Genomic DNA, 23,003 nt, shown 5'->3' on the forward strand with positions numbered 1-23,003 from the left:
TCTCATTTTTCGATGCCTATATATTTGTGTCTAGTTTTCTCAATTAGGAGGATGTCTGACTGTTTTGTGAAGTCTTTTGCCATGGACGTTGGGAGGATATCATGAACTGGGAATGTTTCCGAGTAAGCTCTAATAAATGGGCTACTAAAGGCTATTGCAATGGCAACAGGTCATGGAGTATGATAAATAACAAACCAAGGTAGATTGCGATCAAGTACGGAGTATGCTTGGCTAAGCCTAAGACTCTGGAAGCACCTCTCCACCTGAGCAGGGCTGGCAGGCCCACCCGCTTGAAATCTAGACAGGTGTATGGCCGTGATTAATGTCGAGGCTCTTCTCTTGAACAACGTGCCCACTGGCGGCCTTTTCCACAGCAGCGGCATCCCAACCTATAAAGAGGGTATGGGTCTTCAGTCCCAGGGCCTTCTTGTGGTACAGTCCCGCGATATTGCTCGCTGCCTTCGTCATTTCCTCAGAGTACACGTCGATATCTCGCCCAAGGGGAATGCCAACGATAAAGGTGGTTTTTGTGGGGTCAGGTTGGCCAAAAGACAAGAAGTACTTTGCGATAACATAGTCAGGTAATGTCGAGAGCTGCGCGGGGGTACGTTGGCCTAGCCATTCCACGTGCATTTTCTGTTGCAGTTCCAGAATGTGGCCAGGGACCCGGTCGCACTTTCCCTCTTGGAGGACTTTCTTCATCAATGCAGTTCCATTGCCAGAGAATTCCTTCTCTTCAATCTGCACCCCGTAGTGGTTCAACTGGCAGCGGACGAAACTCAAATTATCCCCAATTGCCTTTTGCCCTTCGCGTGACAACTTGGGTAAAAACATGCTCCGAAGGCGAGCACCTTCGACTCGATCCATTGGACCAGGTTCTGCTTGGAAGCGGCCAAGTCCGGTAGACAAAACCGTCTCGGCGAATATCTTTGTAATCGTCCGCAGGCATGGCGAGAATTTACTAAGGTATATCACAATTAGTACATTGGCTGGGTCATGTTCAAATGACAATTGGAAGTGTGCCTGTGTCAATGAGTCTTCAGGAGATCACTTAGACTGATTTGGGTCTGACGAAATGGGAATGGAAGGGGATGTAGAACATACCCGACGATGATGACGATGATGGTGGAGAGGGTGGAGGAGAGGCAGAGGAAGCGTGTAGGGATATGGAGATAATCATATTTTGAAGTTTGTGGTTTCCTCTTTACAACTTGGGTCGCGCCTTCCTTTTCAAGACACCATACTTCTGAGAAACAATCCGATTTCTAGGTATCGCTTCCAAGGGTCCATGCATCTATTTCATCCATATATAGCCCATGTAGTGGGGCATACTTCTATACCGCGCGAGCACTAAATCGGAAAAGGATTCAAGAAGTTGCAGAGAAGGGTTAGTAGGTAGTCACCGTATATAATTATACAGAGCAGAAAGTAAGAGGAAGGTGAAAATCCGGTCACTGATCTCTGAGAGAAACGCCAGCTATATAGTAGCTAGTATCAATAGGTCATGGATGGATAGAACCTTGTGTAGTCAGCATACAAAGAAACATCCGTATGCCATCTTTGAATGCTGTAGCAGAACCATGAAGTGCATGAGGATGCTGGTTGAGAGGTTGCAGGAAGAAGATTCGGGCCATGGCCCATGGGGAATACCTGCTCGTTAACTACTTAAACAGGCTACGCTGTGTAACCAGGTAGTTTCATTATATATATATTATACAAGGCGCCGTCCTCTTCAACCTCCGAGGCATCTGCACCTCTAGCAGAACCAACGCCGGTGGCACGACGCAAGCGAGCCCAACCAACCCGTTCGCAAACCATTGACCTTACAGCAGACGCCGATCTGGCGCCCTGGAAGGCACCCACTACCTCAGCACACGAAATTATATATATATATATATATATTCTCACAGTTAGCGTGGATATAGCAACGGTTCGACGCGGAACTACACACACCAGAAGCTCGGCAAATTATCCGCATGTACATTGATGCCACAGATGCACGTTGCGAGTACCAGGATAAGCTTACGGCAATGGACGCTCGTTTATAATCACGGCAGGACGGTGCTGTGAAGCATATGTTACGGGGTTCGCTCGATAAAGTCCGTCTGCCGCAGGAACTACTCGACAATAACAATAAAACGCAAACCGAGCGCGTTGACGACGCACCCCAAACATATGCCGAGCCTGATAGCACAGCCGACCAAGCCCCGAAGCCCACAGCGGGAAGCGCCAGTTCAACTGAAACCGCCGTTGTCGACGACCAGGTCGACTCAGCCGAAGCCACAAATAATGCGATCACTCAGACGCCCCCTGCACCCTCTCGTTTTACAAGCTTTTTCAAGCACTGACAAACACAAACCACAACAATGACCTCTCCTACGGACCACTGTGGGGGAGATTTACGCGCGGATTTCTTACACTCTTTACATTTGGCTCATGGCCGCGGCTTTTCTACGAATATACCGTACGGGATGACTAGCGGCCCGTATCCCCTTATGTTAACAAATTTGCATGTACCTAACTCCGACCGAGGTCGGCCGGCATCTCTTGGTGTCGGCAGATGTGACCGTGGCGGCTGACAGATTAGCCTTCGGTAGTTAGGATAATACATCATGATTATCTTCCCCCAAGCTTTCAGTGCTAACAATATATAAGCCAGAGACCAGGATAATAACTTCTCGAGTGGCACCCAACCTAACAAAACACATTCCCTCCTACCCACCCAAGGTAAATATGCCTATGAGTCGACGCTCGCGATAGTAGACACCGCCTATGAGAGATTGTTCGCGCAGATCGCATCCTAATTCCATCACAAGATGGCAGGGATCTGAGAGAAGGTAGACAAAACTTGTCCACTTGCAACCTTAAGCTGTGAGAAGATATATCTCCCACTCTGTTGCCTAATCTGCTGATGAAAGCTCGTGGTCCTGTTGTATAGCATGTTACAGGTGATTGGTGAATTTGGTACAGCCTAGCTTAATTGGGTTAACTCTATGATGACCCATATTTGACCAACCTTAAAAATGTGCCAAGTATTTAGACGTGGGGTTTCTGGCTTCGACTTTTCATCCTCGTATTTCCCAAACCCTTTCCTTCACTCTTCTCTCGAACATCTCAATGAAGATTGTCATTATTGGCGCCGGGATCGCCGGATGTGCAGGTTACCTGGAGCTGCGAAAGCACCTCCCGCAGCCTACCGAATCCGATGAATCCCATGAGATCACTATCTACGAGGCATACAATACAAAACTGAGTATCGCAGCTGATGAAAGAACAGAGGAACACACACATTCCTCTACGCTACTCATTGGAGGCGGACTAGGCGTTGCACCCAATGGCTTGAACGTACTGAAACGCCTTGATGAAGAGCTGCTGAAGGACGTTGTGCGCGGGGGATACGTTACAGCAATTTCCAACATGAAAAATAAAAATGGCTGGCCCCTTTTTTCGATAAAGAGTACTTCTTCGGACGACAGCAACAACAATAATAACAACAACAGATCCCCCTACATGCTCGCGACTAGTCGCTACTCGCTTTGGACTGCTTTGCGGGGGCGAATTCCAGACCACCATATCATCCACAAAAGAATATCCCAAGTTGTTGCCCGATCGGATGGAAGGAATTCGATTCACTTTGTCGATAACAGCTCTCCAGTGGAGGCGGATCTGGTTATCGGTGCGGACGGCGTCCGAGGTACTACCAAGCGGGCACTTTTCCCGGATGCCGAAGAGGATCCATATCCCCCGAACTATGAGTAAGTGAACACTGGAAATTCTTGATCCCGTCATGAACCATGTTTTGTGTGGTCTCATGATTAATGGTGTCACAGAGGTCTCGTCGGGGTTGGGGGTTTCATCCCTGCCGCAGATGTAAAAGATATCGTCGAACCGGGGTCCATGAATTTTGTATTTGGTGGAAATGGGTTCTTCGGATACTTCTTTTCGGAAAGCTCCATGTCTGCTGCTAACCGGGACTCGCCTTATCACGTCTCTGAGCCAGGAGACTCCCTTGCTTGGTGGTCAACCTATGAGATCGAAGAATGTCCTGATTGGAAAACACTCGACATGGACGACGTGACTCGGCAGCTGCGTGAGAGACATGCGAATTGGAAGGAGCCTGTTGTGAAAAAAGTGATTCAGTCCCTTCATGTTGAAAACATGTATCCAACATGGACTCTACCTGCACTTCCAACGTGGGAGCGAGATGGTGTCGTTCTCGTTGGAGACGCAGCACATGCGCTCCCTTCAAGCTCTGGCCAAGGCTCCTCTCAAGCGCTAGAGGATGTTGAAGCCCTTGCTTTGCTTTTGGCCCATCACCTTCATATGGGCAATGCACACCTAGACGAGGTATCACCAAAGGCCCAAAAGAATGCGATCAAGGCAGCCGCTTCGCAATATGTGAACTTGCGTCAGCCGCATTTGAATGCAATCTTGGAATCTGCACAGAAGACCCAGAACAGTAAGCGTGAAATGGGCATACTAAAGGAGTATTTTATGTATGGTGTGATGAAAATAATGGGTGAGAGATTTCCTGGTAACTTCTGAGGTTATAGTAGCGGTGTTGACTAACAGCTGTCACAGGACTCTTCCCTGGTTTTATGAGCAACCAGATTCGCACAGTGACGGAATATAACATTGCAGATGATGTTGCGCGAATAATTGCCAGTGATAACTGAAGGCAACCACGGTCGTCTCTGTGGCTTGCACTGTAATATGCAGAACAACACGGCATTGCCGCATGTTGGTTGGAGGCTAGGCAGGGGCTCGTCCATTCCAGGGGGTCGTTCGACAAGATCTTTCACACTCCATTTCTTTTGACAATATTTAACTTGATAACACATGAAATGCTATCTTTCGATAAGAATTTCTGCTTGAGATGCTGTTTACTACAGCCACCCATGGCGTAACACCGACACAAGTACGTTCGATCCATATAGGGTCTTTCAAGTTCTAAAGGCTGTCGGCGTTTATTTCCTCTCGAGATAGGAAGGCACCGCTAATCTCCGGCGCCCGGACAATGTAACGGGTATTCCTTATGTATTTGTTCCATTCGTTGAAAGCATATTGGCCCATGATAAGACCAAGCCTTTCGCCACAGCCCAGTGTGATGTTGCGTTCGGGGGTTTCAGTCAGACACGTCAGCATTGAAAGGATTCCTCGAATACGCTTCGTGGCTTTGAGGATGGAGCACGACATGCGCATCTAACTTAGTAGATTTCAATCTAAATCCCGTTTCGATTATCCGTTAGACTCGGATTTGTGTACGGAGTACGGAATATGCACTATACCATCCGCCCAATAAACACTAGATGCTCCAAAAACGAAAATTAGTTTCGACACTTCAGGACGGACCCGAGAATTACGGACCTAAACCCCACTTCTGTCACTTTTGGATGTTTGAAAGTCAAGGCGTCCTTATCTGGGCCCTTGGCGTTAGCGTGCAGCTAGTTCTGTCCGGAGACCTAGAACATGTGAGCGGATTTCACGCAAGGAACATTGAGATGGCGAATCGGACCCACAAAATAGGGGGGAAGATCAAGTGTTGCAGTGGCCAAGAGTAGCGTCTCAGCTAAGCTCAACCAATATCCCTGGGCTTTTATCCTGATTGGCCACGATTGCCCATATCAAGATCAAAGTTCGAAGTACAAAGTCTTATCTTAACCCTGCCGTCTGATCGCATGTAAAGAAGCCGCCCAAATACGGCACGAGCCACTGAGAAATCCGTCTCAACGCCCTGCTTATCACAGACAAAATGTAAGTCAGCCGTGTATCTCGGCTGGGGTATATAAATTACCATTCGCCGTCGATCAATTTTCATGCTTAGTGTGTTGGTGTAGAATCCAAAAACATGACTGCAATGGACTCAGATATCGAGAAGAAAGCAGCCACGGCCGTGGAGCCAGCTGAAAGTCTCCCTTCAGCTCATGATGATGTGGTGGTTGGTGAAATCAACCCGCTGAAGCGGAATCTGAAGAACCGTCATATGCAGATGATCGCTCTTGGTATGCGTCCTTTGATAGTTCTTCTTTTGCTTCTGATACTAATTTCACCAAGGTGGTGCTATTGGAGCTGGTCTTTTCGTTAGTACGGGATCTGCTCTCCGCACAGGCGGGCCTGGATCTTTGTTACTATGCTATTTGATCGTTGGAGGAATGCTTCTTCTTACAATTCAAGCTCTGGGTGAATTGGCCGTGCTATATCCCGTGAATGGAGCCTTCTTCACATACTGCGTCCGGTTCATTAGTCCATCCTGGTGAGTTTCCCGTGTTCATGTGCTAGATTTATGATGAACGAAAGCTGACCATTCATCTCATGATAGGGGATTTGCGGTCGGCTGGGACTACGCTATTGGATGGCTTATCATCCTTCCCTTCGAGCTCACAGCTGCGAGTTTAACAATCCAGTACTGGAGTGAAACTTTGAACAGTGGCATTTGGGTGGCAGTGTTTCTAGTCGTTCTGACAGCGATCCAGTTCTTTGGCGTTCGAGGCTACGGAGAAGGTGATACAGAATTGATATCTCCTTTTGCGATAAATTGATACTAACGTCGGCCTATAGTCGAATTTGTGCTGGGAATGATCAAGGTCACCGCTGTAATTGGCTTCATTATCCTTGGAATCGTGATCGATTGCGGTGGAGCTCCCAATGGAGGTTACATAGGAGCTCGTTACTGGCATGACCCTGGTCCATTCACAGACTTCAAGGGGTTCTGTTCGGTCTTTGTGACAGCAGCCTTTGCATTCGGTGGCACAGAAATGGCCGGTCTTGCTGCTGCGGAGGCGGCAAACCCTGCCAAGTCCATCCCCAAAGCTTCCAAGCAGGTCTTCTGGCGTATCATGGTCTTCTATGTCCTAGGAACCTTTATTGTTGGTTTGATTGTGCCTTCCAACGCTGACTGGCTTCTTGGAGCATCTGGCGCCAACACCAAGGCTTCTCCATTTGTCGTATCAATCCAGAATGCCGGTATCTCTGGGCTGCCCTCTGTCATGAATGCAATCATCACTATTTCGGTCATTAGTGTGGCCAACTCCGCCACATACGGCTCGAGCCGCACTATCCAGGCCCTGGCCTCACGAGGAATGGCACCGAGATTCATGGCATATATTGACAAAGCGGGTCGGCCTCTTTACTGTATTATTTTGCAGATTGCTTTTGGTTTGCTCGCCTTCATCAATGAGGCACCGTCTGGAAGCACTATCTTCGACTGGCTTCTTGCCTTGTCTGGTATTTCTGACTTTTTCATCTGGGGAAGTATTTGCCTTGCCCATATCCGCTTCCGTTCCGCCTGGAAACATAACGGACGCACCGTAAATGAGCTTACCTTTGCCGCTCCCTTTGGTGTGATTGGAAGCTATATCGGTCTGGGTCTCAACATCTTGTGCCTGATCGCGGAATTTTATGTCTCCGTGGCTACAAAAAACGCAGAGGAATTTTTCATGAACTACATTGCTGCACCGATTGTGATACTGCTTTTCATCATCTGGCTCGTTTACACCAAGTTGAACAAAGACCCCAATCTCGACCGTGGAGGCTGGTTCATCCCAGTTGAGAAGATCGACATCCACAGCTTTATGAGGGACTCGGCTCTCGATGTGGACCTTCCACCAAGAGTTGAGTATCCCACTTGGGGTGCTTGGTTCAAAGCTGCCCCTTTGCGTTTACTCCGTTCAATATTTTGAGAGATTGAATGTCGTTTATATATGCAGTGTACAATCAGTTCAATTATGAAGTATCAAAGGTTATATATAGAAAAGACTTTTTTACCGCCTTCGTATACACCTAAAAATAGTATCTAATAGAACATCTAAAAAGACTACTAAAAAGATATCAGAAGGCCGTATAAACGGCCGACTATTATTGTACACTTGTAAATTATCAATTAAATGGTAGGTAGGTTGACTCTATAGCCGTGCAAATGACGGTGGATGACTAAACACTGTTGGCAATATTATCCAATGAGAGAGTTCAGTTCCGATGGCTTACTTAGCCGCCCGTAATATATAACTATACCACTATCTACTAGATTTTAGGCCGAGGTTGCGCTTTTCGCAATCGAGGTGCCGCCGCTTTATGAGGGCGCTCAGGGAGGTAGTAGTCACTATCCATCTGTATTTTGAAGGTAGAGACATCCCGTAATTTACAATCAATATTAAACACAGCAGCAGCTGAGTGTAGATACAAAGATTCTCAAGAGGCAACCTGGACCCCCTGCGGATTATGGAAGATGTCCTTTGGATCTAAGTCTCCCTTGAGCTCTTCCAATCTTGGAAGGTTGCTACGCCAGTACGCACGCTGGGCATCGGGCATCTTAGGATCCGGACATCCGAGGTATGCGTGTCCCGCACTTTCTGGCACTGCCTGAGCCAGAATATCATAAAGACCATCGGTAAAATCATACGTGGTCTGCGAGATCGGACCAAGCGGGTTGGCTACAAAGATTTGAACCCAGAAAAGGACATCGCGGTGTCCATAGGCTGTGGCATCTTTGGGCACAGCGTTGATAGCCCCACCCTCCAGGCTGAGCGTAACAAACCAAGCCAAGGTGCCAGCATTGGTTTTGTGGATATAATCAAACAAGCCGTCGATAGCGGAGCCGGAAATCAGCGTACTGGGGGTGAATCCGAGGGACTTGGCGTAAAACCAGGTCGGGGAGTCTCCGACTAGTCTCAGAATGGTATCTTCCAGTCCATGCCCGATCATCCCCAGCCAATCGGTCAGAACTAGCACAGTGCCAGGCTCGCTGGTGGGGAACTTCTTATCCAGGTTGAGCTGGTCGTACTCCTCTTTTGAGCCGAAGAAAATACCTTCGAGGATGATCTGGCCGTCAAAGATGATCAAGTTAGAGTAAAACTTCCACGTGAGGTTCTCCTGGGCTATATATGCCTGCCAATCTTTGACAAGCTTCGCCTTCTCGGCAGGAGTTCCCAGATTGAACGTGAACGAATATTGAACGGCCAGGCCAGGTGCCTCCTCCGTGCGCACTTTGAACTCCGTAACAATCCCGAAGCTAGCAGCAGCACCTTTGATGGCAAACAAAACATCCTGGTTCTGAGTGTCTGATGCGCGCACAATACTCGAGTTTGCCAAAACCACTTCGACTTCCTCCACATGGTCAAGCGCCAGACCCCACTGGCGCGCTGTTGGACCCAACCCGCCCACCGTTAGATGTCCACCTGTCCGAATGGAAGGACAAATACCGTGTGACATTGCTCTCTTGCCAGCGTTGTAAATCTCGGTGTCGAGGTTACCTAAAGTTGTTCCAGGACCGATAGTGGCGACAAATGTTGACTCGTCCATGGAGAATTGCGAGAAGTGCTTCATATCGACCACGATGGCACCGTTTTGTCCTCCAAGACCTAGAATAATGTACAAATTAGCAGACTAAATGGCTGGGCAGCAGAACTGCCATCATCATCAGTCATACCAAAGTTGCCAAAACTATGACCTCCACTGCGAGCCTGCACCTTGTAGTTATAGTCGGAGGCACATTTAACTACTGCAGCCACTTCGTCCGCTGATTGAGGGTATGTGACTGCCGCTGGGGTGACCGGAATATTCAAGTTATACGGATCGACTGCGGTAGTCTGGTAAAGAAGTGCATCTTGGAACGCGACATGAGCAGCAACACCCCCGACGGCGGATGTGAGACAGTCACGTCCAGCGGTAATGCTGGTGGTATTGCCCATAATAAAAATGGCCGAGCAACAGACGTGGTACGTGAGAGGTCGAGAAAAAAAGAGACGATGCCACCCACAAATGGGCTGAAAGCCCCTTTTATGTTGTCAGCCAGAATGGGTCACCCCTTCAGCCACATTTTTGTACCAGCCCTGGAGTCTGCACTACATATTTGTCAGGTGCCCCCCGTACAGAGTAAGATCTGTGTAGATCGTGCTGATTAGCTTGCGCTAGTAATAAGTAGATGCATCCTAGAGCGTAATTGGAATCAGCTCAGCCTTGGCAGAAGCACATTAACAGAACCTAAGAATTCCTACTGGGGGAGTATGCACGATTTGACTTGTAAGCCGCCTTTGAACAGATTTTGTAAGCCCATGCGAATAATAGCCTCGGAACTTGCTCGTTTCACCTGCTCTGTACTCTGTCAGGATTTCCCACCGCTCATATATTTACTGTGTGATGCTTAACTGCCCAGGCGGTGTAGGCCCCGCGGAATGTTGATGATTATGTAAATCCAGGGGGCTACGGGTGCCCCCGACTCCCGAGGCCTCAACCAAGGTTGGAAAAGATGAGCACAAGGTTGAAATCCATCAAGCATGGCCTGAAATCTGATATGCATTGAAAGAAAATTCAGACTGAAATATGCAGCATAAAAATGCATGGTATCAATCAGTGATATATAACTATCCAGCTCAAATAACAAAACTTAGAATTTCCCCGGGGTCAACGGACATTCTGACAAGTTATACTCCGGAGGCGTATTGTGAACTATCATACAATTGCAGGATATATATAGTGCTGGATTACCCCATAGTTGCTTGCTCGTGTGCAGGATGAGTCTTTTGAGATGGCTTTTGTAGTGTATAAATACCCCAGATTTGCTAGATTGAATAGATCATGATATTTCCTCTCCCCCCCCCCCCCTTCTTAGTAGTAAACAAAAGACATACAGTCCATGAATTCCTCCATGGGCTTTTTTCATGTATGTAGATAGTAAAAAAAAAAGCATTGTATGCTACGTACGGAGTACATTAGCTTGATAAGCGGGGTCAATTCCGAAGGAATTCAGGTAGCATCATTTCGGAGAATGCTCGGCCTAGCTGTGTAGGTAGGAAGGAGCTAGTGGGACTAACACGATTATACAGCTAGAACTGTGCTCCACGATCCACCTGGTGACATAAACTCATTAGTCACCAGCATTTGTGTGAACGTGTATACTAGATTTATAAAAAGCAATTCGAGCTCATATCTTAACCCCAAATGCATGAAATGAAACCCAGTCAATTCATTAACAGTTATGGAATAAAACTTTTCATACTATTCCTTCAAATCTGAAATAGGGGTTAATAGGAAATTTCTCCTGCAATAACAGCCAATTATATGAAAGTCTTTAGTCTATCGTCGGTAATCCGACGAAGGGCTACCGCATGCCATCACAGGATTTGCTGGAGCATGGATGTTGGAGGATGTACAACATGCGCCCTGCAACCTTAGCAGAATTGCCGTGACTCTTAGCCAAGACCATAAACCGCGAACATATGGACATGTGGACATGTGAACATGAAATTTAGAACGTTGAAATTGCCTCGGCCGTTGGAAAGAAATGCAAGTCGCATTATTTGGGTATAAAACCCTCGAGGCTGAACCTTTGTAACCTACATATGTACCTAGGTAAGGGCTGTATCCCAATGTTGTACGGATCTCAGATCTGAATTGAGTTCAAAGCGTCCAACCTTGTAGATCGATGGATGGCTGCCTAAGGTCGTCTTGGCGACCCGTGCCCCACGGCTATGCGGCTCGGGGCGAGGCCCAATGACGATCTTGTGGAGAGTCCAGGCCGACGGGAAACCAACGGAGTACGAAGTAACGGTTCCTTGTTTGTTTTCAAAGAATTGGTTAAATAATGTATGTTAATTACATTTTGAACTATTAATTTTCTAAATAATATGTTGAATACAACTGTTTTTTTTTTTTACTAGGGCATGGTGATTCCAAGATAGTCGAGGGGGTCATACTGCACTTGCAATCCCAAGAGACACAGCAAGTCTATACCCGCTCAACTTCCTGTTATTTTTCACAAAGCGCGCATCACAATGCAATTTCACGCAAAACCCGCGACAATTATGTAGCCGTCTTGCAATGAAAGTGCATAGTTCTATTTGCTAGCCTGTGGAAGAACAGGCTTCGCAGCGGGCGGACTGATCCAGAAGACGGGATAACGGCGTTGGATGTTATTAAGGACCAGAGCTACAACCAGGATCATGGTCGACGAGAGTAAGACAACTGGCAGGTAGTACCAAGATAGTGCCCACACAGCTTCATCCACTGCTGGAAGGAGAGCCGTGGCGCCAGCTGGAGGGTGAGTTGTCTCGGTGATCTGCATAACAACAATGGCAACCGCGGATGAAAGGGAAGCGGCGAGCCAGCGCAAAGAGTTGAACCTTTCTTCGTTTGGCATTAAGCTGAAGAGTTTCGTGATGCAGATGCCGACCAGAGCGCTCAAAAAATGACCTCCGATCAGTGCGCGTGGCTGTGCTAGAGGGGCTTCAATCGAACCATATACGAGAACTGCTGATGCTCCCTACTTGTGGATGAGTATTTGAGAAGGACGCGCAGAAAAGGGGAGACACACATAAGAAGCAACGAGACCGGGCGCGCCACGTTCAATGAAGTAGGAAGAGTAGTTGAATATGGCCTGTACCACACATAGACCACAGAATGCGGCTATGAATGACCAGAAGTGGACGAGATATTTGGCGGGAGGCTTTGGTGTATTCTCACGATAGCCAAGCCAGTGGCTGATGGTCCGGGGCAGGCGAGCCAAGAAGTCTTTCTCGGAGATCATTATTAGCCGTTGGGGAACGAGATTAATAAAGAATCAGAGTTTGGGAGTAATATCAAATGTAAATTGGAAAAGATCCCAATAGAAAAGAAGGAACAATCGGAGCTAGCCGTCGGGCCATATTATTGATCTCCAATTCTATCACTTCACTTGTATTCACACGGGATTTGGTAGAGACTTTTTTTTTTGGTTTCCAAATCCCGGTCACCTAGTCAAATTCCTAGCCCTAGGAGTTTTCCGCGGACACCAGCAGACATTTTAGCGCCTTGGCACGCAGTAATCGACGTTGCTAATCTATATCATCGCTCCAAAGGAGGTATGTGGAAAGCCGTGGCTTATACATGTCCTACGGGATGTAATGAAACATGCCATCGTGTGCATGTTCAATTTTTATATATGTCTTTATAAGAGCCTCCGTGTGTATTTTGTCTTGTTCACTTGAAGCATGATAAAAGGCGTTCATGCTTTCCCCTCAACATCTATAAAATCTAGCTCACTGTCCACGATACACGCCTCTCTTACAACATTAACAAGGAACTCCACATTTCCCGTCAGCTTTACTGAAGCCTGATCAATATATCCCCGATGTGCGCATTGACTAGGAGACAACTGTGGATGTTCTGCGAATTCTGTTTAGTATGGACGGGTTAGGGCCAGTAGCCCAGCTACCGTGCGTGCCGGAAAGGCCCCGGTACGTTTCGATATGCCGATGACGGAGATTAGTTCTGTCGAGTTGGCGTGATTTTTATGCGTAGAGAAACTTGGATCTTTAGTGATTGTGTTTCTTTTTTTCCTTCATCTAACGCTTACCTTAAGTGTCTTGTGGGAATGCCCACCGAGGGCCTGGTAAGCAAATAAGAAAAGTTCACATTTTTTTCGGCCCTTGAATTATCACAAGGCTTGATAACAAGACTTAATATTTGTCAGAAAGATTTCAATTTGGCCGTAAAAAATAGGTGTTGGCTCGAATTAATGTTTATTATCCAGACCGTGTAACCAATTGGTGGGATACCACCAGATAGCCGGTTTGGAATGAATCACTTAGGCTATCCCACGACACAATTCGAGACCGAGAGAACAAGTCGCCGAGAATAATTAGCCAAAGCGATATATGTCATGAAAATCCCAACGAATTTTCGTATTGGAACCAAGGCGTGTACTTTGTCCCTATTTTGATAGGCTATCAACGGATAGCCTATGTATAGCCCGTGGTCGGACAAGTGTATTGATCCCCCACAATGACGTCGGGCATCCTGTAGGCTACACGGAATTAATTGTTCCATGTGAGCTGAGGTGAAACTTTGTACTACTGCGTACTACCTGCCATCCGACGGTCTCCTATATAAACTCGAAGGAATTTCCTGTGTCCTCATCACCACAGTCAGACAAATCCGAGTTCCGAAGATTCCGTTCAGAACAAGCCGAATTCCAACATGCAGGAACCAACCTACGATCCCAGGTAGGTAAAGCATTGAGCCAGCTTGCCGGTTAGAAATTAATTAAAGACACAGCCGCCCGATGCCCTCCTTAGAGATTGCCTATTCGTACAAGCTGGTCGGCATCCCGAACAAGACAATGATCGCCCTGCGCGTCGAATTCCCACCCAACGGATCAACTCCCCCGCATCGTCACGGTGGCGCGAACGTTGGCGTCTATGTCCTCAAAGGGACAGTCCTCAATAAAATGAACGATGATCCCATGAGAACGATCGAGGAGGGCGGAACCTGGTTTGAAGCACCCGGGTGTCATCATCGCATCAGCGATAATGCGAGCAAGACCGAGCCGGCGACGCTCATTGCTACCCTGATCACGGACACTGAAGCATTTGAGAGGGATGGAATGGGGGCTCTGATCCAGATTGATGAGGAGTACCTGAAATGAGAATAGCGGAGGATTGAAGCAATTAATAGCACACTGTCAAAGCACGTATTTGACCACATAATCAGCAACTCAAAATCTGTAGGGATGTTATCATTAAAGGGTAAGCCCCCATGAGATGAATCTATTGTAAAATAAAAGAACCGGGTTCAGTTAGACTGGGAGGATCCGCATCAAAAAAGGCACAGAAATCAAAGTTGCCGTCGGACAACATGTCCAATGCCGCAAAGTCAGGTGAAATTGGATCCGGAAGGGGCAGGTCAATGGCGGCCAAACTAGCGGGAGGATCCTTTGCGAGGGATAACAATTCTCGGGCGATAATTCCAATCTCACGATAGGTCCGTTTGCCCAGCGTCCAATGCTCACTTAGACGCTTCAGAGTACCCATCGTCAACCGAATCTTCTCCCGGCTCTTAGCTCGTCGGTCCCCAGAAAAGATAAACCTGCAAGCCGACAGATGTGCAATGGTCACGTTGGCAATCATGCAAATGATGAAGGGAGAATGGTTCTTCATATCAGTTGGCAGAGTCAATAGCTCATCAATGCTATTGATAGCCTGTGTGCATTTGAAAGTATGCAGGTCACGTTCCTTCGCGTTGTTGCATTTCAGCTTTTCTGACGGGGCCAATGGAGCACAGCGCGACACGGATTCGATTGCGCTGTGAGTCAACGCTGACAGCGGCCGATGAATTTCAACGGTGTATCTAGACTTGGGTTAGATACATAAGCAATAGCCAAGGAAGTTGCAGATCTCACGTGTGCATAATGAAGAATGCTTTGAACATCACCTCATCAAATGATCCATCGGGACGTATTAATTGCCTCTTTTCCGGAGAAAGAAGAGAGCACCACGCTCGAACACTAGTATCAGCGCTAGCAGCCAGTGTGGTGTATATTCGATCATCTGCACTATTGCCTGGGGATAAAGCCCGATCAATTCCATGGGTCAAGCCAATAAGCTCCGCATAGGAGGAAAAATCAGTTTCATCTTCGCCGAGGAATTCCCTGTTATCATAATCTTCTAGGGAGCATGGCGATGGGATGGCCTAGTCAGAAGGTCAACTCGACTCTTTTAAAAGAAATACAGGAATGGCTTTACCCCTTTTTCATACTGTTCTTCTTCACAAGGAAGGTCGGTAGTGATTTCAATACCACTTGTTCGGAACGGGTACGTATGGGTAGATCCTGTGATTATCAGAGATGCAACATGGGGACAATAATCAGTTTAGTGGGCATACCGGCAATGTGGGCATCGGTGATATAAATCACCCACCAAGTGCGGCGCCAACTTTCTTCTAGTACAGAGTCGCCTTCTGCGTAGTTTTGAGCAAATTCCTTTTTGTTCATTCCAAGGGCTACCGCCATGCGAATTGCTTCGTCAAGGAGCTCAACGCCACTCTCCGGTTCATTGCACCAGTAGACGGCGATAGAGTAAAGTAGGAGAGCTTGAACGTCAAATGGTGTAAGAGGCCGGATTGATGACTTAATTTCGACCACTGAGTCTTTGGCACGTTGGGCGCATGATTCTAATAATTGCGATGGACAGGAAATATCGAAAATAGATCCGATATAACACATCACGCAAAGGAGAGGCTGGATTTTCGCCTCGTTGAGACGAGTCTTCAAAACATGAAAAGGCAAGGTGCAAGGATGGGCCGCATGAAAGAACTCGTAATACAAACTCAGAAATGAGGAGGAGGTTGAATATGATTCAATTTCCCCGTTGGTAGCGACAGAAGAGGAAGAATCGACAGTGGAAGTTTGCACCGATGAGCCAATAGACTTCTCATGGGCATCTCTGACAGGTGACAGGGTGGGCTTCGCCGATTTTGGATTTCCACGTCGCCGTGATACAGGATAAGTACATTGTACTGTATTTGTGGCGCAGCGTGAGCAGACGGGCTTACGGCCGTCGCAGCGAGTGTGTTTATAGCGACATTGTGCGCACGAAAGAGAATTCCGTGTTCCACGCTTGTCGGGTTTGGGTTTGGTCCTGCCTGGTGGGGTATCTGACATGGCTCTTGAGGATGTGACAAGAATGTGGTGAGGAAGGAACAAGAGTCACGTCCCGTGGATTGTTCCCGGGCGTCTATCTCAGATTAGTCATACATTACCACAGCCCCGGGGCCGACCTCGGGAGGCCACTTCTAGGGCTTTCGGGGCCCGGAGTGTGTGGATCTGGGCACTGGGCACCGGTCTATGAGAATAAACATCCCCAAATAAATTTAAACAGAATGATACTGGCCTGGCAGATGCAGATGGGAGCTCAATTTAGCAGCTCACCATAGTGTTTGGCCCAATGATGTATCCAGTCCCTAATAATGGCCGTGTGGGGATAAAATCCGAGACAGAGAGCACACATAAATTCGATTCCCAAGTTCTTTGCTAAAATTCTGTCTTCAACCCACACCGACCTCGAAAGACAAGTGACATCGGTGCGTTTGATACCTCGCTGGCTATTCTCGGTCACGCTTTATATCCTCAACAATTTGTGCAAAGAACAATCATGCTTTCACGGGCGGGTGAGTGTCGTCTGTTTCGGCCCTGAGAGTCACATCGCTATGCCAACCTTTGAATTCCCGAGTCCGCAACCTCAACGAGAACATGCGATCAATCTCCATTGGTGTCCGCCCTTTCATCTCTGGGATAGCCATCCACACTACAACGACTGCAACAGCGGCGAATCCTGCCATCACGAACCCTGTTTTCGCCCTCAAGTTTCCTTGGTCTGCGTTGTAGATATACGGCAAGATGATGGCGAATACTGCAGTTCCGACACCGCTTGTAAACCACCCAATACCTTGGGTCTTGGCTCGGAGTTGCAGCGAGGACGCCTCGGCGGCGACGACATGAGACGCAGGCCACGATCCGAAACCAGAGACCATAGTAATAACCATCAAGCTAACCGCTGTATACCTAATGCCAAGTTAGCTCCTCGTCCTAGAGGTCCAATATAGTGTCTTACCATATCATCACAGTTCCCTTGAAGATCCCTGCGATTCCTATCGCCAACCATAGAACCATAACAATACCCAGAGTGAGTAGAATGAGAAATCTTCTGCCAAAGGCATTGAGTGCCCACAGACTTATAATATTCGCAATTAGGCCCAGTCCAATACCCAAGATCAAGAATATCAAGCTGTTAGATGAACTCATGCCCACGATCTGCATAAAGTACGAGGCATTTGCCAGCAGCTGAAGCCCGAACATCTGGGGTATGACGTTTGCAAAAGCTACGACCAAAGTTCTGCGCATGTTGACTCCTCGGAAGCAGTCCGCATATGTATGGGTTGCGCTATCCTCATCCTCTGCTGAAATTGACGCTTGTAACTCGTCGATTACAGATTGCGAGTTGACAAGATTCGTATCAAGTTTTTTTTGTGCCTCGAGAGCTTTGTCCGTTTTCCCCTTTCTCAGCAGCCAGGTTGGACTCTCTGGTAAAAATATTGCGAGAACAAATGGGACGGCTGAGAACGGCCATTGCGACGCAAAGCAAATCCGATAGGATTGTGCGCCTGTATGCTTGAGCGAAGTATAAACCACGATAGAGCCAACCAGTTGTCCGAGAAGCGTGAAGATCGGATAGAATGCTATGATCGGTCCTCGGAGAACAACAGGGAGTACCTCGGACATGTACGTCTGTGTAACACAGAGAAGAATGCCAATGCAGATTCCCTGGAACAGTTTACCGGCGAAGAATACTCCTCGACGAGTTTCCATTCCGTCTGGTAGATCAGAGATGTAGCATATCGCGACGGCAATGGTAGATAAGAAACTGCCTATAGCGAGCGTAATCCGACGCCCACGACGATCTTGATAGTAACCACCGAGGATGGAGCCGAACATCAAGCCGATGCAACTAGAGACGTTCCAGAGGGAAAGCCACATTGAAGGAATAATATACTTTCCATTGAGTTCCTGGCCGAAAACAAGTCTCTCAAGTGTTAGCAGCGACGCTTTCTAACATTTTGGGGGGATTGTTATTTACTGGAATTGAGGCATTGCAGCCACTGTCCCCACAATGACAAGGTCATATCCATAGAGAAGGATTGCTGAGCTTAGCGCGAGACAATAGCCCACGATTCTGGGGAATTTCTTGATCGATTGCCAGAGTGGTGTGTGTGATGTCTTTCCGCCTGTCTCAATTCCATTCGTGTGATCAACGGCATTCACACCACCCTCATTGGACTTTTTGGTAGATTGTGTCTCTGTGAGAATCATAATGTAAGATTCTTAGAGACGATGACAAGGGGGGGTGGCAAGGGGGATGAAAGGGGAATTTCTTTGTCTTATATCTGATATAGAATGACCCCTACAAAAATGGTAGAACAAAGAAACCCGTATACCAACCTTAAAAAGGGGGGCGAGCAAGGTATATTAATGTAGAATCTATCCATATCGTATGCAATATGTAAATAATGCGACGATGTCCTCGAATCGAACTTCTTGCTTTTGGGTATTTTCTCAGCACTGACCTGCAATGTGTCACTAACAAGGATAACCGGGTGGTTTCTTGATCCTAATTTGGCTACGAGGCGTTCCCCGCACGGTTGCCAAGTGATCATCGCGCAAAAGGAGACTATCGCTTCGAGGTAGCTGGGGTAATCCATGGCTTCCCGCTACTCTGTGATCATGTGGTTGACTCAACTGTCCGCCATATATACTCCGTACAAGCAGTCACAATAGACCATTATGTCGCCAACTAGCGACACTAGAGGCATTTTCAAGGATCACCTCCGTTTTCTATTTATATTAAAAGCAATCCTGCCTCTGGACGAATCTTGAGAGAATGAGCATTTCAGGTTCAGGATGGAGACTATGCCACCAGGAGACTGAACGGGCTGGTTGAATGGAAGTATTGAGAAGAAGCCGGGTCCTGCATCATGCCTTATACCCTTTGGTCTAGTGAAAACAGCCCAGAATCAATTAGGGCTACCTACCCTCGCCTGGCCTGGATATGCAGGCCACCATAGAATGTAATCTCCGTTGATCGCTATGGTCTAAAATTCGCCTGGTATACCTGTGCCTGGTACATTACTTGCTTTAATTCCATAGTTCTGATATCACAGCTCCTACAGTATCCTTTCTAGTCCCCACCCCTTTACATCTGTCAACAAGTTTAATGCTGTCAGTCCGCAATAGGTATGGGATATGGTGGATTACGCGTAATGAACAATGTAAGCATGACAATCGACCATTGACAAAGAAGCTGGCAGTCCATTACCCCAGTGTATTCACCCGTATCAGCCAGCTCTCCCTATTTCAATCTACGTGGGAGGAAGTACTTGGAAGGGCACCTCCAAGAAAGCGAGATGTGAATCATTTCATTTGGGTCTTCTAGTTTGCCTTGCTGTGACCTGTCATAGTTGAGAGTTCAATCGACGCAGATCCCGATCGTGCCTCCTTCATTTTCTCCAAGTTCCCCAGGTGTTGTTTCACTGTAACAATCTCACGTTCTAACTCAGCTGACGAAGCGAGCCGATATTTGAGCTTCAAAATTGCAGCTGAAATTAAGAGCAGCGCGAGAGACGTGAGGTACGCCCACTGACCAACCTGGCTCGGAGTCTCCTCTGACGGTCCGTCATTGTAGATTTGGATCTCTATCCAAACGACGAAGGCAACGATGGTAAACGGACTGACTATCATACTGAATAGTATGCCAAAAAGGATTGCAACGTCAACAAGCACATGGAGAAACGACCTGATGAAACGACGGCTGAGTATCTGTCGCATTCGGTGCCAGACAGAGGTCTTGTTGTTTGCCGGTCCAGGGTCTTCTTCGTTGTTATCCAAGTTTGTTGGTAACTTGATGGCATAGCTAACTTCGTCTTTGAAACTTTGCCAGATAGTCTTCCGTTCTTTCCAGATAACCATGATCTGCGCTGATGGGATCCGTGATCGATAAGGTAGGAACCGGTAAGTTAGGAGGAGGCAATTTAGGATTAGACAGAGAATGATCAGACTGTAGATGTATCCATGCGAGTAAATGACCTTTTTCCAGAAGCTATGGGAGGTAGCGACGTGGAAGTCCCCGTCTGCGGTGGCTGAATGCAATGAGCTTGGCTTTCGTAAAATTTGAGTTGTATTGAAACAGGGGTTGAAGCAGATATCTCCTAGTTGGTTCCATCGTGATATGTTCGAAAATGTATCCCACACACTGTCGTTCCACGTCGATGTTCTCCATGAGGCTTGCCAGCCGTCATTTGATGTGTCGCTGTAAGGCGCGAGATCAGGAAAGCAAAACATGTACTGAGGTGAAATTTTCTGTATTTTTGCAGAATAGACGAGGGCGCATATAGAGCCAGCCAGCATGAGGGCATGCCAAAGGTAAAAGAGCAGGTTCCGTGCTCGATCGTGAGTTAGGATGCGGGACCAACATTGGAGAGGCAGAAATACGAGATAGCCAGTCACAACGATGGCAAGAACAGCATCCGAGTCGAGCTCAAGTGATGCGGGCGAGACCACAACATGGTCTGTTTCGGTGACCAGAGAAGGGAATTCATTTCGCAGGCTTGAGTTGGCAGACACGTACGGAATATCGACAGGTCCAGGGTCTTGGGGCGCCTGGTAACTCGAAACCATAATGAAGGCTTGAATTGCCGCAGTTCCTGCATATGCCGCTGCAGTTCCTAAAAATACATTCATGACCCATCCTGTCCATCGAGTGACACAGGTTGCGAGCAGAAGCGCATAGAAGAGATATCGCGGACATGAGTTGTATATTGTACTGATTGGATAGTAACAGAGAGTCTCCTGGGCAACGAAAAAGGGGGAACTTGTGTTGTAATCCATTGGAGAAAGAGTTGTGGAGAGAGTTGAGGTTCATTTTCTGGTTTCAATTTCCTTTTCTGTCAGGCTGCCATTTTTGTCTAGTGTGACTTTTCTCTGGTTAAGATTGACGTCATACATTTTCCAATCCTCATTTCAGCGTCTTTTAACTATTACAATAACAATAGAAATATCATAGAAATAATAAATATAGATTTCGACGTAGAAGCAAAAAAAATAAACCTCAAGAGGGGAAATATTACGAGGGGATGAATTACATAGCCGGTATACTTCTACATAGAGTAGAAATACATGAGTTCTAAGTCTATGATACGACAGGGAGATTTCAGGACCAAATACTCATCTTATGTATTCCAAAGTTATCACACTCCTTCATTATCTATACAAATCCCCAATTCCAAAATCCGTGTACCAGTGCTCCAATTAGAAATATGACCACGACCCCGCCGATACAATCATTCATTGCTTCCGATCCTTGACCTCATCCACGATATACATTACAAGTCTCGTAATGGGACCACCCCGACGCTTGGGTCTTTGGGCTCGTCTCTTTTCACGCGTTTGTCCCTGCAGACGGCCACCCTCTAGCTCCACTGTATCTTCTTCACCACTGTAGACACTTGGCTGCTGCGTGTAGTCTGCGGTGGGTCGAACTTGAAGCGTAAGACCAATACCCAGGCACACAAAAACAACCACAATCTCTTCTAGGACAGACATCACAAGTTGAATTGTGACATTTCCTGACACCATATTGAATTCGCTCTTGTGACCAAAGGAATAGACGAAAGAGTAGACCAATCGCACGAGGATCAAGGGGAGAGAGATTCCCACGGCCAGGAGCAGGCGATGTTCCCCATCCTCGATACTTTGATTCCGCTGCAAAACCAGAAGGAACAGTCCGAACACACCAATCCAGGTAACAAGGTAAAGGACCAGCCCAACCTTCGACTCTGTGGTAACAAGGCCTTGGCCAATATTCGAGTTCGTAGTTGCGCCGACGATGCTCAAAATCACTGCAACTAGTGAAATTATGCTAATAACTCGGAACATAATCTGAGGGAGAGGGTTGCCGGTCTTTCGCATAATGGAGTCATTTCTAAGAAATGTCGTTAGTTGCAAGTCATCAAGTCAATCGCGAGGAAAGGTGTTGCTCACGCTCGTGATAAAAGGCCAATGCAAGCCAAGATCAATGGCGATAGTCCAAGTGATGTACAAACAGCCCATGCAATGTATAGATTAACATTGGAAGGATAGTGAATGGTGGCCAAATAGCATCCCGAGCCAACAATTCGGGCAAGACAAAAGAGGATAAAAAAGAACCACCCTGAGCTCTTGCCGAACCCATGGTGGAATGCCATCCAGAGAGCAAGAAATAAGGTTGGAGAGTAAACGATGACCTCGAGGATCGAGATCCCATGCCGATAATCGATGGCCATGATCGCAAGTGAGAATGGATGGGGAGTATTGAAATCAAGAGAACAGAAAGGTGATTGATGCTTGTGTTATCCTCAATTCATGGGCCCCCCTTCTGCTATTTAACTATTCTGATACCATCTCAGCTCGCGACGTTTTCCTATTTATTCATAAGGCAGTGCAATTAATTTCGATATCACAGCCTCCCGCCCTATTCGAATAGGGTAAGCGTTGCGGATACTCCACTCTAATAGATTATTGGCCAATCGCATCTGCTCAATCACATCTTGCATACTGGATTCGGCTTAGCGCATCGGGTAGCCCTACTTAAGCTTCCTGGCTAAGCCTCTCTGGATGCCACAACCCCATTGCTTAATGAATATTTTGACAATCTGACTGTATCACA

The 23,003-nt window shown here is 47.2% G+C and overlaps 11 protein-coding genes across 11 annotated transcripts; 4 read left to right on the top strand and 7 right to left on the bottom strand.

The window, feature by feature from the left end:
* Positions 1-297: 297 nt before the first annotated feature.
* Positions 298-867, bottom strand: N7455_001907 (uncharacterized protein; the record flags this gene model as incomplete). The annotated part of the gene is made up of 1 exon (XM_040951619.2): positions 298-867. The coding sequence occupies one exon, from the start codon at positions 865-867 to the stop codon at positions 298-300; it is 570 nt and encodes a 189-aa protein (XP_040818434.2).
* A 1,208-nt stretch (positions 868-2,075) lies between these two features.
* On the top strand, positions 2,076-2,348 carry N7455_001908 (uncharacterized protein; the record flags this gene model as incomplete). Its single annotated transcript, XM_040952034.2, has 1 exon — positions 2,076-2,348. One exon carries the CDS (start codon positions 2,076-2,078, stop codon positions 2,346-2,348), a length of 273 nt encoding a protein of 90 aa, XP_040818604.2.
* A 769-nt stretch (positions 2,349-3,117) lies between these two features.
* N7455_001909 (FAD-dependent oxidoreductase) lies at positions 3,118-4,676 on the top strand (the record flags this gene model as incomplete). The annotated part of the gene is made up of 3 exons (XM_065604187.1): positions 3,118-3,755; positions 3,831-4,519; positions 4,582-4,676. The coding sequence occupies 3 exons, from the start codon at positions 3,118-3,120 to the stop codon at positions 4,674-4,676; spliced, it is 1,422 nt and encodes a 473-aa protein (XP_065462678.1).
* Positions 4,677-5,848: 1,172 nt separating this feature from the next.
* N7455_001910 (uncharacterized protein) lies at positions 5,849-7,679 on the top strand (the record flags this gene model as incomplete). Its single annotated transcript, XM_040951898.2, has 4 exons — positions 5,849-6,002; positions 6,055-6,253; positions 6,320-6,501; positions 6,559-7,679. The coding sequence occupies 4 exons, from the start codon at positions 5,849-5,851 to the stop codon at positions 7,677-7,679; spliced, it is 1,656 nt and encodes a 551-aa protein (XP_040818467.2).
* A 508-nt stretch (positions 7,680-8,187) lies between these two features.
* Positions 8,188-9,686, bottom strand: N7455_001911 (FAD-binding oxidoreductase; the record flags this gene model as incomplete). Its single annotated transcript, XM_040951527.2, has 2 exons — positions 8,188-9,356; positions 9,425-9,686. The coding sequence occupies 2 exons, from the start codon at positions 9,684-9,686 to the stop codon at positions 8,188-8,190; spliced, it is 1,431 nt and encodes a 476-aa protein (XP_040818348.2).
* Positions 9,687-11,830: 2,144 nt separating this feature from the next.
* N7455_001912 (HPP family protein) lies at positions 11,831-12,520 on the bottom strand (the record flags this gene model as incomplete). Its single annotated transcript, XM_040951018.2, has 2 exons — positions 11,831-12,256; positions 12,308-12,520. The coding sequence occupies 2 exons, from the start codon at positions 12,518-12,520 to the stop codon at positions 11,831-11,833; spliced, it is 639 nt and encodes a 212-aa protein (XP_040818568.2).
* A 1,430-nt stretch (positions 12,521-13,950) lies between these two features.
* On the top strand, positions 13,951-14,398 carry N7455_001913 (cupin domain-containing protein; the record flags this gene model as incomplete). The annotated part of the gene is made up of 2 exons (XM_040951244.2): positions 13,951-13,976; positions 14,029-14,398. 2 exons carry the CDS (start codon positions 13,951-13,953, stop codon positions 14,396-14,398), a joined length of 396 nt encoding a protein of 131 aa, XP_040818290.2.
* Positions 14,399-14,480: 82 nt separating this feature from the next.
* On the bottom strand, positions 14,481-16,411 carry N7455_001914 (Zn(II)2Cys6 transcription factor; the record flags this gene model as incomplete). The annotated part of the gene is made up of 4 exons (XM_040951197.2): positions 14,481-15,099; positions 15,152-15,441; positions 15,495-15,580; positions 15,634-16,411. The coding sequence occupies 4 exons, from the start codon at positions 16,409-16,411 to the stop codon at positions 14,520-14,522; spliced, it is 1,734 nt and encodes a 577-aa protein (XP_040818173.2). The 3' UTR covers positions 14,481-14,519.
* Positions 16,412-16,899: 488 nt separating this feature from the next.
* Positions 16,900-18,616, bottom strand: N7455_001915 (uncharacterized protein; the record flags this gene model as incomplete). Its single annotated transcript, XM_040951994.2, has 3 exons — positions 16,900-17,311; positions 17,361-18,329; positions 18,384-18,616. The coding sequence occupies 3 exons, from the start codon at positions 18,614-18,616 to the stop codon at positions 16,900-16,902; spliced, it is 1,614 nt and encodes a 537-aa protein (XP_040818563.2).
* A 1,116-nt stretch (positions 18,617-19,732) lies between these two features.
* N7455_001916 (uncharacterized protein) lies at positions 19,733-21,187 on the bottom strand (the record flags this gene model as incomplete). Its single annotated transcript, XM_040951413.2, has 1 exon — positions 19,733-21,187. One exon carries the CDS (start codon positions 21,185-21,187, stop codon positions 19,733-19,735), a length of 1,455 nt encoding a protein of 484 aa, XP_040817955.2.
* Positions 21,188-21,643: 456 nt separating this feature from the next.
* Positions 21,644-22,620, bottom strand: N7455_001917 (uncharacterized protein; the record flags this gene model as incomplete). Its single annotated transcript, XM_040951587.2, has 2 exons — positions 21,644-22,280; positions 22,340-22,620. 2 exons carry the CDS (start codon positions 22,618-22,620, stop codon positions 21,644-21,646), a joined length of 918 nt encoding a protein of 305 aa, XP_040818374.2.
* Positions 22,621-23,003: the final 383 nt, after the last annotated feature.

The sequence above is a fragment of the Penicillium solitum genome (assembly GCF_028829755.1).
Source record: "Penicillium solitum strain IBT 25940 chromosome Unknown utg000001l_segment0_segment0, whole genome shotgun sequence".
Taxonomy (NCBI): domain Eukaryota; kingdom Fungi; phylum Ascomycota; class Eurotiomycetes; order Eurotiales; family Aspergillaceae; genus Penicillium; species Penicillium solitum.